Genomic DNA, 13,112 nt, shown 5'->3' with positions numbered 1-13,112 from the left:
GAGGATTTCGGTTTTCGGAAGTGCGGATAAAGGATACACTATCCCTTATCCGAAAGGGTGGGGGTCGGGGGGGGGGGGGGGGGAGAAAAGAATATCGGACAGGCCGCTGCAGCTATTGGACGGGCCACTGTATTGTTGGGTTCACTCTCCCGGTATACCTCCTTCACACTGCCCGGCTCGGCCTGCAATCTCCTACCCAGGAGGGAACTCAGTGACCCTCTGCCCCGCTCAGCGTAAGTCGTGCGCCACTCTGGTCATGTCGTGCGCACGACTTACGCTGAACGAAAAAACTTTCGGTTTTTAGAGGGTTTTGGTTTTCGGAAGTTCAGATAAAGGATAGTCTACCTGTACTATCCCTATTTCTCACATTTTAAGTTCCTGATCTTATCATTTTGGCACAGAAACAGTACTGCAGCCTTTAAAAGGGTTGAAAAACATTTATCAGAATATAAAATAAAAGGGTCAGTTTTATAACCATGGTGCGTTACAGAATCTGGACTACAAAGCTTACCTCTTTGCAGCTGACGCTGAGAGACCTGGCAATGGCTTGAATAAATCGACTGTCTCGAAGAGAGATCTTTGCCTCATTAAGTGTTGCACTCATTTCTCCTCTCAGGTTTTCAGACAGCATCTGGGAGAAAGCAAAACAAACCCCATTAGTTCAACATTGGAAAAATCACAATTGTGCAAGGCAAAGTCTCACTTTAAGAACATTCAATTTTTTCTAACATCAATTAAAATATTGCTGAATATAATTAAATTACATTTCATCAATAGCAATAAAATATGGTTAGGTGGATTCCCAGTCAGCAACATTTGAAACAGGACAAAAATATCGGGCTGAAATTTGCTGAACAAATAACAGCGTGTGAATGGCGCACGCTATTATTAATGTACAAATCGCCCAGCAACTTAGGGCAAGGAAGAGATGCCCCATGAATTAGGAATCACCACAAGTTGTTGGACAATTTCCACCACTCCTCCAATGGCTTCGCAAAAACCGCACCTTGCCCTTAACCTCCCCATGAGTTTCATGAAGTTGCTGCATTCGCCCATTAAACTCGTCACAGAAAGGTAATTAACGATTGTTAATGACTGCCAATGACTCGCTGGCCTAGAAAGCAAACAATTAAAAGCGTGGAGTCTCATTCTTTCAGGTATTGTTGTTGGAGATTTTTTAAATGTCAAATTTAAAATCTTTTTTCTTACTTTTCCTTTCTGTCTCTTTTACTATCTCTATTAATCCAATCTTTCTTTCCCTCTCTTTATTTCTCTTTCTGTACACCAAATTCACCCACTCTAATTCACCCCCCTTCTCAGTCCTTCCCCTGTTTATTTCGCAATCCTTAAATCCCATTGTTGCATAGAAGATAGGAGCAGTAGTAGGCCATTTGGCCCCTTGAGCCTGCTCCGCCATTTAATGCGATCATGGCTGATCATCCAAATTCAGTACCCTGTCCCTGCTTTCTCCCCATATCCCTTGATCCCTTTAGCCTTAAGAAATATATCTAACTCCTTCTTGAATATATCAACTGCCTTCTGTGGTAGAGAATTCCACAGGTTCACCACTCTCTAGGTGAAGAAATTCCTCCTCATCTCAGTCCAAAATGGCTTACCCCTTATCCTTAGACTGTGACCCCTGGTTCTGGACTCTCCCGCCATCGGGAACATCCTTCCTGCATCTAGTCTGTCTAGTCCTGTTAGAATTTTATGTTGTAATGAGATCCCCTCTCATTCTTCTAAACTCTAGCGAATATAAGCCGAATCGACCCAATCCCAATCACATGACATCACTGCAGGAGTTCCTCAGGGCAGTGTCCTAGGCCCAACCATCTTCAGCTGTTTCATCAATGACCTTCCCTCCATCATAAGGTCAGAAGTGGAGATGTTCGCTGATGATTGCACACTGTTCAGCACCATTCAAGACTCGTCAGATACTGACGCAGTCCGTGTCCATATGCAGCAAGACCTGGATAACATTCAGACTTGGGCTAACAAGTGGCAAGTAACATTCGCACCACACAAGTGCCAGGCAATGACTATCTCCAACAAGCGAGACTCTAACCATCTCCCCTTGACATTCAATGGCATTACCATCGCTGAATCCCCCACTATCAACATCCTGGGGGTTACCATTGATCAGAAACTGAACTGGACCAGCCATATAAATACTGTGGCTACAAGAGCAGGCCAGAGGCTGGGAATTCTGCGGCGAGTGTCTCACCTCCTGACTCCCCAAAGCCTTTCTGCCATCTACAAGGCACAAGTCAGGAGTGTGATGGAATACTCTCCACTTGCCTGGATGAGTGCAACTCCAACAACACTCAAGAAGCTCGACACCATTCAGGATAAAGCAGCCCGTTTGATTGGCACTCCATCCATCACGTTCAACATTCACTCCCTCCACCACCGGCGCACTGTGGCTGCAGTGTGTACCATCTACAAGATGCACTGCAGCAACTCGCCAAAGCTCCTACAACAGCACCTTCCAAACCCGCAACCTCTACCACTTAGAAGGACAAGGGCAGCAGACGCATGGGAACATCACCACCTACAAGTTCCCCTCCAAGCCACACACCATCCTGACTTGGACCTGTATCGCCGTTCCTTCACTGTCGCTGGGCCAAAATCCTGGAACTCCCTTCCGAACAGCATTGTGGGTGTACCTACACCATATGGACTGCAGCGGTTCAAGAAGGCGGCTCACCACCATCTTCTCAAGGGCAATTAGGGATGGGCACTAAATGCAGGCCTAGCCAGCGACGTCCACATCCCATCAATGAATAAAAACAAATTTAAAAAAAAATCATTCCTGCCATCCCTGGTATCAGTCTGGTGAATCTTCGCTGCACTCCCTCCACGGCAAGAACATCCTTCCTCAGATAAGGCGACCAAAACTGTACACAGTACTCAAGGTGTGGCCTCACCAAAGCCCTGTACAACTGCAGCAAGACATCCTTGCTCCTGTACGCGAATCATCTCGCTATGAAGGCCAACATACCATTTGCCTTCTTAACTGCCTGCTGCACCTGCATGCTTACCTTCAGCGACTGGTGCACAAGGACACCCAGGTCTCATTGCACTTCCCCTTTTCCCAATCTATTGCCGTTCAGATAATAATCTGCCTTCCTGTTTTTGCCACCAAAGTGGATAACCTCGCATTTATCCACATTATACTGCATTTGCCATGCATCTGCCCAATCACCCAACCTGTCCAAATCATACTGGAGTTTCTCTGCATCCTCCTCACAGCACACACGCCCACCCAGCTTTGTGTCATCTGCAAACTTGGAGATATTACATCTAGTTCCCTCGTCTAGATCATTAATATATATTGTGAAGAGCTGGGGTCCAAGGACCGATCCCTGCAGTACCCCACTAGTCGCTGCCTGCCACTTGGAAAAAGACCCGTTTATTCCAACTCTTTGCTTCCTGTCTGCCAACCAGTTCTCTATCCAAGTCAGTACCTTACCCCCAATCCCATGTGCTTTAACTTTGCATGCTAATCTCTTATGCGGGACCTTATCGAAAGCCTTCTGAAAGTCCAAATACACCACATCCACTGGTTCATCCTTATCTATTCTACCAGTTACATCCTCAAAAAATTCCAGTAGATTAGTCAAGCATGATTTTGTAACCTTTTGTAAATCCATGTTGACTTTGTCCAATCCTGTCACTGTTTTCCAAGTGCTCTGCTATTACATCTTTTATAATGGACTCTAGCATTTCCCCCACTACCGATGTCAGGCTTACCGGTCTATAATTCCCCTTTTTCTCTCTACCACCTTTTTTAAATAGTAGGGTTACATTAGCTATCCTCCAATCCATGGAAACTGTTCCAGAGTCTATAGAATTTTGGAAGATGACCAGCAATGCATCTACTATTTCTAGGGCCACTTCCTTAAGTACCCTAGGATGTAGATTATCAGGCCCTGGGGATTTATCGGCCTTCAATCCCGTCAATTTCCCTAACACCATTTCCCTACAAATACTGAGATAGACCGTTGGTTCCGTCGTTCACCAAGGTCCCTGATGAATGCCATGCTGTTCTCAGCTTGCAATTCTAGCAACTTACAGGGCGAAACATTTTTGAGCTGAAGGGTGCAGGAAAAAGTCTAACTAATAGGGTACGCAGTGAGATGCCCTGCTCCAGTAAATTTTGGCCCATAATCTTTGTCACAGGAATTTCCACACGCATAAAGAGGCAGATTTTCCTCTTGGGGCATGGTGTATTTGGATGGAAAGGATCGCCTGAGCACAGCCACCAAAGAAAAAAATCAGGCGAAGAGGACTGTTTAGCAAAACCCACCCAATTTTCCGTCCATAAATTTGTATTGACTAAAAATTGGCCGGTCCTGTTATTCACGCACTTCTTCCATTTGATTTCCCTCTGTGTGATGCATTCAGATGATCCTTTATACCCAAGTGCGATAATTTGCCTTAAATAGTCCAAAAGTTCACTGCTATAACAAAGCTTAGATTGCTCGTTTCATTTACTTAAAGATCAGATTGTGCCTTTGGATCAAAAGATCAAAGTGGATTTGTTCCTTTGATTTATTTATTTATTTATTAGTAGTGTTCTCTTCATGTGAAAGGAATTTCTGACACTGGTTTCTCGTTTCTCAATTGTATATTTGCAGGAGGTTTTGTGGAAAATGTTCCTTCAAAGGAAACCAACTGAAGTGTCAGGTATAAGACATAAGGGTTTACAGACTGGATTCCTTCGGAATTCTGATATTTCACCAGAGAAAAGGTTCATTTTCATTCCCTGAGAATATGCCTTTGTACGATACAATACAATATGCTAACACAGGAAGGTTTATGCTAAATTAAAACTAACTGAATTTGCCATACCAGAAATCAAGATTATTTATCGCATCTGTAGAGACTTTTATATTACTATACTTTTATATTGTTATTTAACGACAAATAAATATATTACTGGCTTAAATTTCCTGTAAACTTGAACCAAACCAACGGCATTATGGCGATTTTCGGCACCAAGTCCCAATTTCCTCGATTTGTTAACCCGATTTCACAAAACCACCACCAAAACCCTCTGCTGCTATTTTAGACAGCTCTACCCCACTCCGGCAAAATTGCAGCTCATGCAAATTTCCTGAATTTAGGCACAACTGGGCCCAAAGTCACATTTCTGGTGTTTTATGGCAATTTTTGAAGCGATTCCTTTAATTTCTCCTCACTGAGACTTGCAATGTATATTCTGTATTTTTGGGTGCATCTTTATGGCATCAAAATGATTTGCATTAAAAATTGAAAAACTTTCACAAGTACATTTTCTTAACTATGTTGTGTCAAATATGCATAAATGATCATTTGATGGCTTCAAACTTAGAGACTCAAAGAAAGAAAGACTTGCATTTATATAGTGCCTTTCACGACCACTGGATGTCCCAAAGCGCTTTACAGCCAATGAAGTACAATTTTGAAGTGTAGTCACTGTTATAATGTAGGAAACGCGGCAGCCAATTTGCGCTCAGCAAGCTCCCACAAACAGCAATGTGATAATGACCAGTAATCTGTTTTAGTGATGTTGATTGAGGGATAACTATTGGCCAGGACACCAGTGATAACTCCCCTGCTCTTCTTCGAAATAGTGCCATGGGATCTTTAACGTCCACCAAAGGAGGAATATTGTGCAAGTTCTGTGCCCCAGATTATTTCCACTGGTTTTACGCTGTTTTTTTACGTTCCAGCACATGCTAATGAGATTCTCAGAAATTTTAGCTTAAGTTGCCGAGAGAAGATTGCTGTGAATTCTGGCGTAAGAAATTCCGGGCCACTCTCTCATTCTACATGAAAGCTTCTCTCCTGACAGAAATCTCTTATTCATGAGACAGACACATACTATGAAGGTGGCACAGTGCTCTATAAGATGGAGTACGAACATGTCCTGGGGTACATCATATGTTCCTATCTTGTTGGACTGTTGAGAATATGTCAATAATAATCTACGCACTTCATTGCAGGGATAAAAGACTTGAAAGACTTGCATTTATATAGCGCCTTTCATGACCACCAGACATCCCAAAGCGCTTTACAGCCAATTAAGTACTTTATTGAAGTGTAGTCACTGTTGTAATGTAGGAAACGCAGCAGCCACTTTGTGCACAGCAATCTCCCACAAACAGCAATGTGATAATGACCAGATAATCTGCTTTAGTGGTGTTGATTGAGGGATAAATATTTGCTAGGACACTGGGATAACTCCCCTGCTCTTCTTCAAAATAAGTGCCATGGGATATTTTACATCCACCCGAGAGGACAGGCAGGGCTTCGGTTTGACGTCTCATCTGAAAGACAGCAATCCAGCACTCCCTAAGTACTGCACTGGAGTGTCAGCCTAGATTTTTGAACCCACAACCTTCTTTCTCAGAGGCAAGGGTGCTACCTACTGAGCCACGGCTGACACTATAAGGTAGGGAGAAAGATATTAGCCAGTGAGATATTGGACTGCTCTTACAATGAGCAGCTCAAGAACGATATGGTGCAAATCCTTTGAGGAAAATACCTGCTCATCCTCTTCACTGTTCAATGGAGCTACAAAGTAAGCTTTTAGAAAATATTTATCTGTGCAGCACCAGAACATTATTTTGTGACTGAAACACATTACCTTACTCTTCTCCTGTATACTCAGTTCGGTCTTGCCCAGTACATAGGACAATTTGGCCAAGACAGCTTCGGGTGTCATATCACGGCCAGGAATGAGACCTACATCAGTGAGAGCCTGAAATCAAAAATTCACAGGACTAAACTTCTGGGAAGTATTCAGCTAAAATAAGAGGAACTTATACCAGTTCATAAAAATATTCTGAAAGAGAGCAGAACATAGACCTGTAAGTAGAATTCCTTGGAATTAATGTTAGATTTAATGGTCAATGGTCTAAATAGGCAGGATTTTACACTTTGCATAACGGATTACAAATGTTGCACAAGTTCCACAGAGCTACAGAACTTCGGATAATTTTGGAACCAGTTCTCTACTGCATCCTGTCCTGAAATTAGCTGGAGTGACAGTTTCAATAGTGTGCCTTCCACATCTGTCATCAAACTGCTGGCAAAACAGGAACAGGAACATGGAAGTGCAGTCTGCTCAGCCCAGCCACCTTTTAAATGGCTGCGCTGGCAGAGCAGCAGAAGCATTCTTTAACTGGTAATACTTCTACTTTTTTATTAATTGGCAGATTATTGAAAGCAAAAATCATGATATTAGCAATTCTATGATCAACAATTTTGATTAAAACATATGAGGGCTGATTTTTAATTTCCTTCACCAAGCGTAAACGGGGCGTTAGTGGCCCGAAAATAGAGTTGAGTCACTTACTGTCACACTTACACCAATGTTCTGGCCTCTGGGCAGGGTCTTTATATGGGTGGCCGAAGTGCCTGCCTGTTTCAGGTGGCTGGCCACTTATAATGGGCAAATTGGGGTGCATAGAACTCCGATTGCAATTTCACGGTACAAGTGGGTGGAGCATGTGCCACGCACATGGCACACATTTGTACCAGGTGGTGAGAAGCTTAAACAGCGGTCCTTAAAGGGCACACTGGAGGCTTCTCACTAAATGGCCCAGGAAATGTTACGTTTGTTTTTTGATAGGCACAGGAGGAGTAGAGGTGCTCCTCCTGGACCCAGAAAAAACTCCAGGCCATCGCCAGCCTGTCTGAGGCCCCCACTGGACAGATCCTCTCCCCCCGCTGTTGGCTCAGCATGGAGCCGGCCGATTTCCTACCCTCACACAATCCCGCGAGATGCAGTGGAGCACTCACGTGGCGTAAGCAGCTCGCCAGTGGCATGTCAATGAGGCCTGGTCCTCAAAATGGCTCGGGGCTCACACCGACGAGTACAGGTGGGCAGCGGATGTTCTCTGACCCAGCTGCCCGCCCGTTCTCCACCTGTAGTTAAAATCGGCCCTACTGTTTCCATGAGCCACGCACAGACCTCACCAGTTAAGAGGGATTCCCTGTAGTTTAATGTTAAAATTACTGGCAGGCAACATGCTGGCCACCTTCTTTTGCCACAGCAGCAGGCTCCTCCGCCCCCCCCCCCACCCCTCCCCTCCCACCCACCCACCTTCCGCCGAGTGCTGCAACTACACCTTTCCATTCTCAGACAGGCATGACTCCCTGATGGGGAACTGTGTCCAGTATGGTGATGACTCCAGGGCTGGAAAACCAGTGCGGTCAGGGTTAGTATCTCAGAGGAAAGCAGAATTGCCCGTCCGCCCACCTCACTCCCTCTGACGTAACGGCCCAGAGACAAGGCCAAGTCATAACATTCTGCTTTTTAAAGAACCATGTTGCAGAATTATCCATCCTTTATCTAATAATGAGAACCATTTTCAAATTCAACCAATTTTTGGAGGAGGAAATAATGATATTCATTGATAGATGGGGAAAATTATCCACTCCTGTGCTCCCCAGCCAATGATGTTCCACCCATTAAAATGAATAGATGGAAAATCCTGAGCTGGAGGGCGCAGTGGGAAAGCCCAAGCATAATCCTTAAATAGATCAGTGACTAACCTTTCCCGTTGCATATGATTGGCTAACAGAGCCTCTCAAACACTGGGTGCAGTTTATTATCAACACTCCACGTTCAACGGCTTTCTTAAACTCCTCTAATATATCTGGGCGATTATTTGGAGCATTACCCGTTCCATACGTCTCCAGCACAATTCCTTCCATTGGTGCTTGCAGAAATGCTTTTACCTGTAAAGGGATTGCGGCCGTCAAGGCAAAGTGCACACAAACTTAATACAACAGCTGTCTTTCTTATGTCTTTACAACAACACCGAACTCGACAGCGTCGAAACAGTTTAAAAATCCTGAATAAAGTTTTCACTTTTAACCACAGATTAATCCTTGGAAAGCAAAATTAGATTTTTTAAATCCACCAATTAAGAGGAAGGCAGCAGGTTAAGTTCAGTCAACACCTTACGCTCTACTCGATCCACACTACACGCTCATGCTAGTGGGTTACACTTCAGAAGTTGTTTCTAAAAAGATTCCCACAATGTCATGCTCAATATGATCCTTAAGATGGAGCAGGTCTGGAAGAATACACTCTCATGTAGGTCCTATTGATCAAGGTGTGAACTAGATGCCAAATGCAGTAAAAGTGGCAATGCCCTGGCAACTTCAATTATCCTAGGCACGGTTTCATTTTTGTGAAAAGTCATAAACCTTACATCAATCACTCACAATTTTCTTTCCAGTAGCTAAGGTATCATTTGGAGAAACACATGGCCATCCAACTATCTTCAATTTCTCCTGTGTAATTGGAAATTGGATGACAACCATGGACTTGAAGACCTCAAAATGTTGGGGTTCCTGCTTCATTGTCATACGTGTGGTGGAGCAGAACTGCAGGCCACCTGCATTGACCTCATTCCAGATCCTAGGACAATTGAAATAATTGGAGTGGGCAGACGTAGAGATGCTACAGAGGCGCCTGCCCCAATGAGGTCCAAAACATCATCTCGGCACCATGTAGGGAGCTGAGGCCTTTAATGGGTCAAAGATTAAAGAGTGCAAAATTATTTATTCCTGCAGGGGAGCAATATTGGCCATTATTAGGTAACTGATCCCTTCTAGACTCAGTTATCTTTTCTCCCACCAATGTTTGGTACCTAATGAAATTTCCTCAATGATTTGCCCAGGATGTGTCCTCCCACTCTACCAGAATTTCAGGCCCCAAGACTTTCTCTGCTCCTTATAAGTTTTCCACATATCAATTGGACTTAAATTTTGCGATTTTTCATTCGATTTTTAATTAATTTCCTCCCTACTTGTTGTATGCAACATCATGCACTATTCCCCATTTAGTGACCTCTTCCCAGGCCTCTGCCAATGGGGTTAAGTAACCTGTCATTAGGTGCAGGAGATAGTCTTGTTCAATAACTTTCCCTCCTCATAAGGAAGCATCTTAAATGTTGTTTGTTCTGTTGCAACAATAGTTCTGTAGTTTCACCGTGATGAGGGGCTCATGGAGACAAAATCCATCCATACCAACTCAAAAAGGTGTCTCTCTTTTGGAGATGATTTTACATGGGTTTAACTGTAAGAAGACAGCACCAGAGTTCTGAAATAAGCTTTCTCCAGAATCCCGTGACCAAAACATCAGCTGTTTTTCCAAGTCCAAGAAATAAGTTTATGCAACATAGGTTTCCAACTTCATTTGGTGTAATCAAAAATTAATACAGAAAACAACATAATTAATTTAAATATTTTTTAAGACAGACCAATAAGATAATACTTATTTTCAGACCGATGCAGAATGATACATTAAAAAAGGTAACGACTTAAGGATTCTGATCTGAAATCTTAAGATTTTGCAAATCTTGGCCCAGCTCATCCCACTTGGATACATGTTTCTTTGTGTTGTTTTAGTGCAGAGCAATCTTGCTTATTTTCAAATAATTTTCTGTCATTTTTAGATTAGATTTCATACCTCATGCTGGTATTACCAATATCAGACACTTTGCAATTGCCCCTATCATCATCGTTTTGGAAATACTAATATATCACATTTCCCCTTTATAATTCTGATTTGCAGGCTCAGTTTCATTTTGACCATTAGAAAATCTTTGGCTAATTAGCTTGAAAAAGGAAAGTTACCGTGGCAACGGTGATTCCTGGGAATAACCTGATCAATCCCACATTCCGATTCATATTGGTGTGTACCATAAACTTCTTAGTTGTAGTTGGTCTCCAAACTGTGTCCCAGTTGACTATATAGAAAACAAACACAGTTTCACTACACTTGCAGTTTAACAAAACTGAATTAATTCTATTCTGTGAATAACGCACACTATAGTACAGAAATAAAATGAAATTTGCAAAAAATATTACGTATATAAAAAAACAGGGTGATTCAGCAGGCTCGTTCTTTCAGCTTTAGGATTTAGCTTTCAGTTCAGCCAAAACTAATGGGATAAAAGTCTTCTGTGAGTTCCAAAGATACTACGTGGCATGAGTTTGGACAGTTCCAATCCAATTCCTAGTGAACACAAAACTGCTCATCTCAGAGAGCTAACAAGGATGGGTGGTGTGCGAAATGGAAAATGTGATACTGGCTTAGTTGGGGTACCCTTCTGAGGTTGGAGTTAAGGCACATTGTTAGGGTAAAGCAGAGGAAGCTTTCGCTGCACCTGACCTGGAAGTACTTGATGCTGACACTATGGGAAGGTTGTCATGTGTTGGATTATTTGTCCATTTTTCAATAGAAAGGATTTGGAAAGAAAAGCTACTTTAAATGTTTGGTTTTTAAGCATAGTGTATTCAGACAATGTAAAAAGGGGCTCTGATACAATAGCTAGTTCAGATGCTCATGAGCTAATGTTGATGTTGTTTCCCCTTAAGACTGTAAATAATAAGCAATTTGTTAGACTGTTTCAGCTAATGCTAAACACATCATAATCCATTGTGTTGGAAAGTCTTTGATCCCCTTTCTGGTCTGAACAGTGAGAGATAAAACACACACAAAAAAACAAGACACAGGAATGGTGTGAAGGCAGTCAGGTTTGTGAACGAGAATGCTGTGAGGTTTTCACAGAGGCGAAGAGGTTAGAAATGCTGGAGGTTCGTTAGAAGCCATCCTGTTTAAGCAGAGTAAGATAACCCACTGATATGGGTAACGTGGTGTGTTCTTTACTTTATTGTTACGTGAAGATAAGTCGTACAGATTGGATTAAGTGAGTACAATCGTAATGGTTGTTGTACACGTTCATCTTACTGTGTTAAGGCAGCTCAATGATTTGTAACTGGCCTCATCTGACCAAGTATCTGCTTGGTTCACCTTCTGAGAGTTTGGAGAAGTGCACCTGTGAAAGACACCAATATCTGGTCCGGTTACGAGGGGGTATTATTACATAGGATTACGTAGGAAATACAGCACAGGCACAGGCCTTTCGGCCCAACCAGTCCATGCCGGCATTTATGCTCCACTCGAGCCTCCTCCCATCTTTCCTCATCTAACTTTACTGTTACACCCCCAGGTTACACTACCATGCAAGTAGATATAGGGCAGTGTGACACAACTCCCATAGAAGTAAAACACCCAGACCACTTACAGGAGCAACTGATGCAACTGAACATGAGACGCTATCTGCGACAGACCCAAAAATGTACCAAAATCATTCCATTCCCTATGACAACATCCCATGAACAGCACAACAACAAAAAATGCAAATTTATTTGAATACAAACATACAAAGTATTTTGGAAATAAATTACGGTCTGGATTTTGCGGTCAGCGGCGAACGAATGGCGCTTACACTTGCTCACAGACTTTCTATGGGCTTGTGCACTGGAATTTGCAGCGATTAGACATCCATTTTAGCGCAGCGCCCTCTACAGGGGATCTGAGACCTGTGTGAACAGGCAAGCAACAGCATGTCTCCTTAACCAATCAATCAATCAGATTGAAGAATCCTTACTGGGGCATGCAGAGTCTGAACCAGGAAGTTTAAGTTGGAATAGTTAATTTAATACTAAATCATGTACAGAAAGCAAAATAAAGAGAAAGAAGGAAAGATGGGATTAAGTGAAAGAGATAAGAGACTGAAAGAAAATGTTTAAAAATCTCCAACAATAATTAAAATGTGAAGAAATGAGGCTCCACACTTGTAAAAGTTAATTTTCAGTGCCACAGAGGTTATTTGGCAGTAATCAAGACCCATCACGCCATTAAAAATTTGCTTACACTGGAATGGTCAAGCCCTAACTTATTCTGGCGTGTTTAGTGGGTATCTATCACGTAAGTAAGTACCACAACTTCACGCCCTTCCATGTATTTCAATGCCAAGTCTCTTGGCAAGATACTGGTATTGCGTAGCTTCTGGAGGAGCGGGGCAACTCGGACAGTAACTTGCTGATTTCTGCGTTTAACTGCGCATGTGCGGCCGCCGGAGGTTGCTGTCCAATTTACTCTTTAATAACGGTGAGCGCTAATAGCCTCATTATTTTTAACGCAAAATCGGGCCATTAACTAATTACAGAATGTATTCATATACATCACATTTACAACAGGTTAGTAGAAACATGCTTTGTAACATAATGAACTTTGAGATAAATTATGTGGTTGAAAT

At 42.7% G+C, this 13,112-nt stretch overlaps 1 protein-coding gene across 5 annotated transcripts in view; it reads right to left on the bottom strand.

Annotated features, from left to right (window-relative positions):
- aspg (asparaginase homolog (S. cerevisiae)) overlaps positions 1–13,112 on the bottom strand; it is a 149,596-nt gene that overhangs the window by 51,006 nt on the left and 85,478 nt on the right. For all 5 annotated transcript variants that reach the window (XM_086003096.1, XM_086003095.1, XM_086003097.1 and 2 more), the window contains exons 7-10: positions 10,642–10,754; positions 8,548–8,733; positions 6,635–6,748; positions 512–631 (exon numbers count right to left, since the gene is read on the bottom strand). In XM_086003096.1, the coding sequence (XP_085859222.1) occupies positions 512–631; positions 6,635–6,748; positions 8,548–8,733; positions 10,642–10,754 (533 nt within the window). The remainder of the gene's footprint in view (positions 1–511; positions 632–6,634; positions 6,749–8,547; positions 8,734–10,641; positions 10,755–13,112) is intronic.

Source organism: Somniosus microcephalus, chromosome 12 (genome assembly GCF_052327205.1).
Source record: "Somniosus microcephalus isolate GS21.2 chromosome 12, FLI_Smic_1.0, whole genome shotgun sequence".
In the NCBI taxonomy this organism is placed as follows: Eukaryota; Metazoa; Chordata; class Chondrichthyes; order Squaliformes; family Somniosidae; genus Somniosus; species Somniosus microcephalus.
This window is presented reverse-complemented; position numbering and strand designations above follow the sequence as displayed.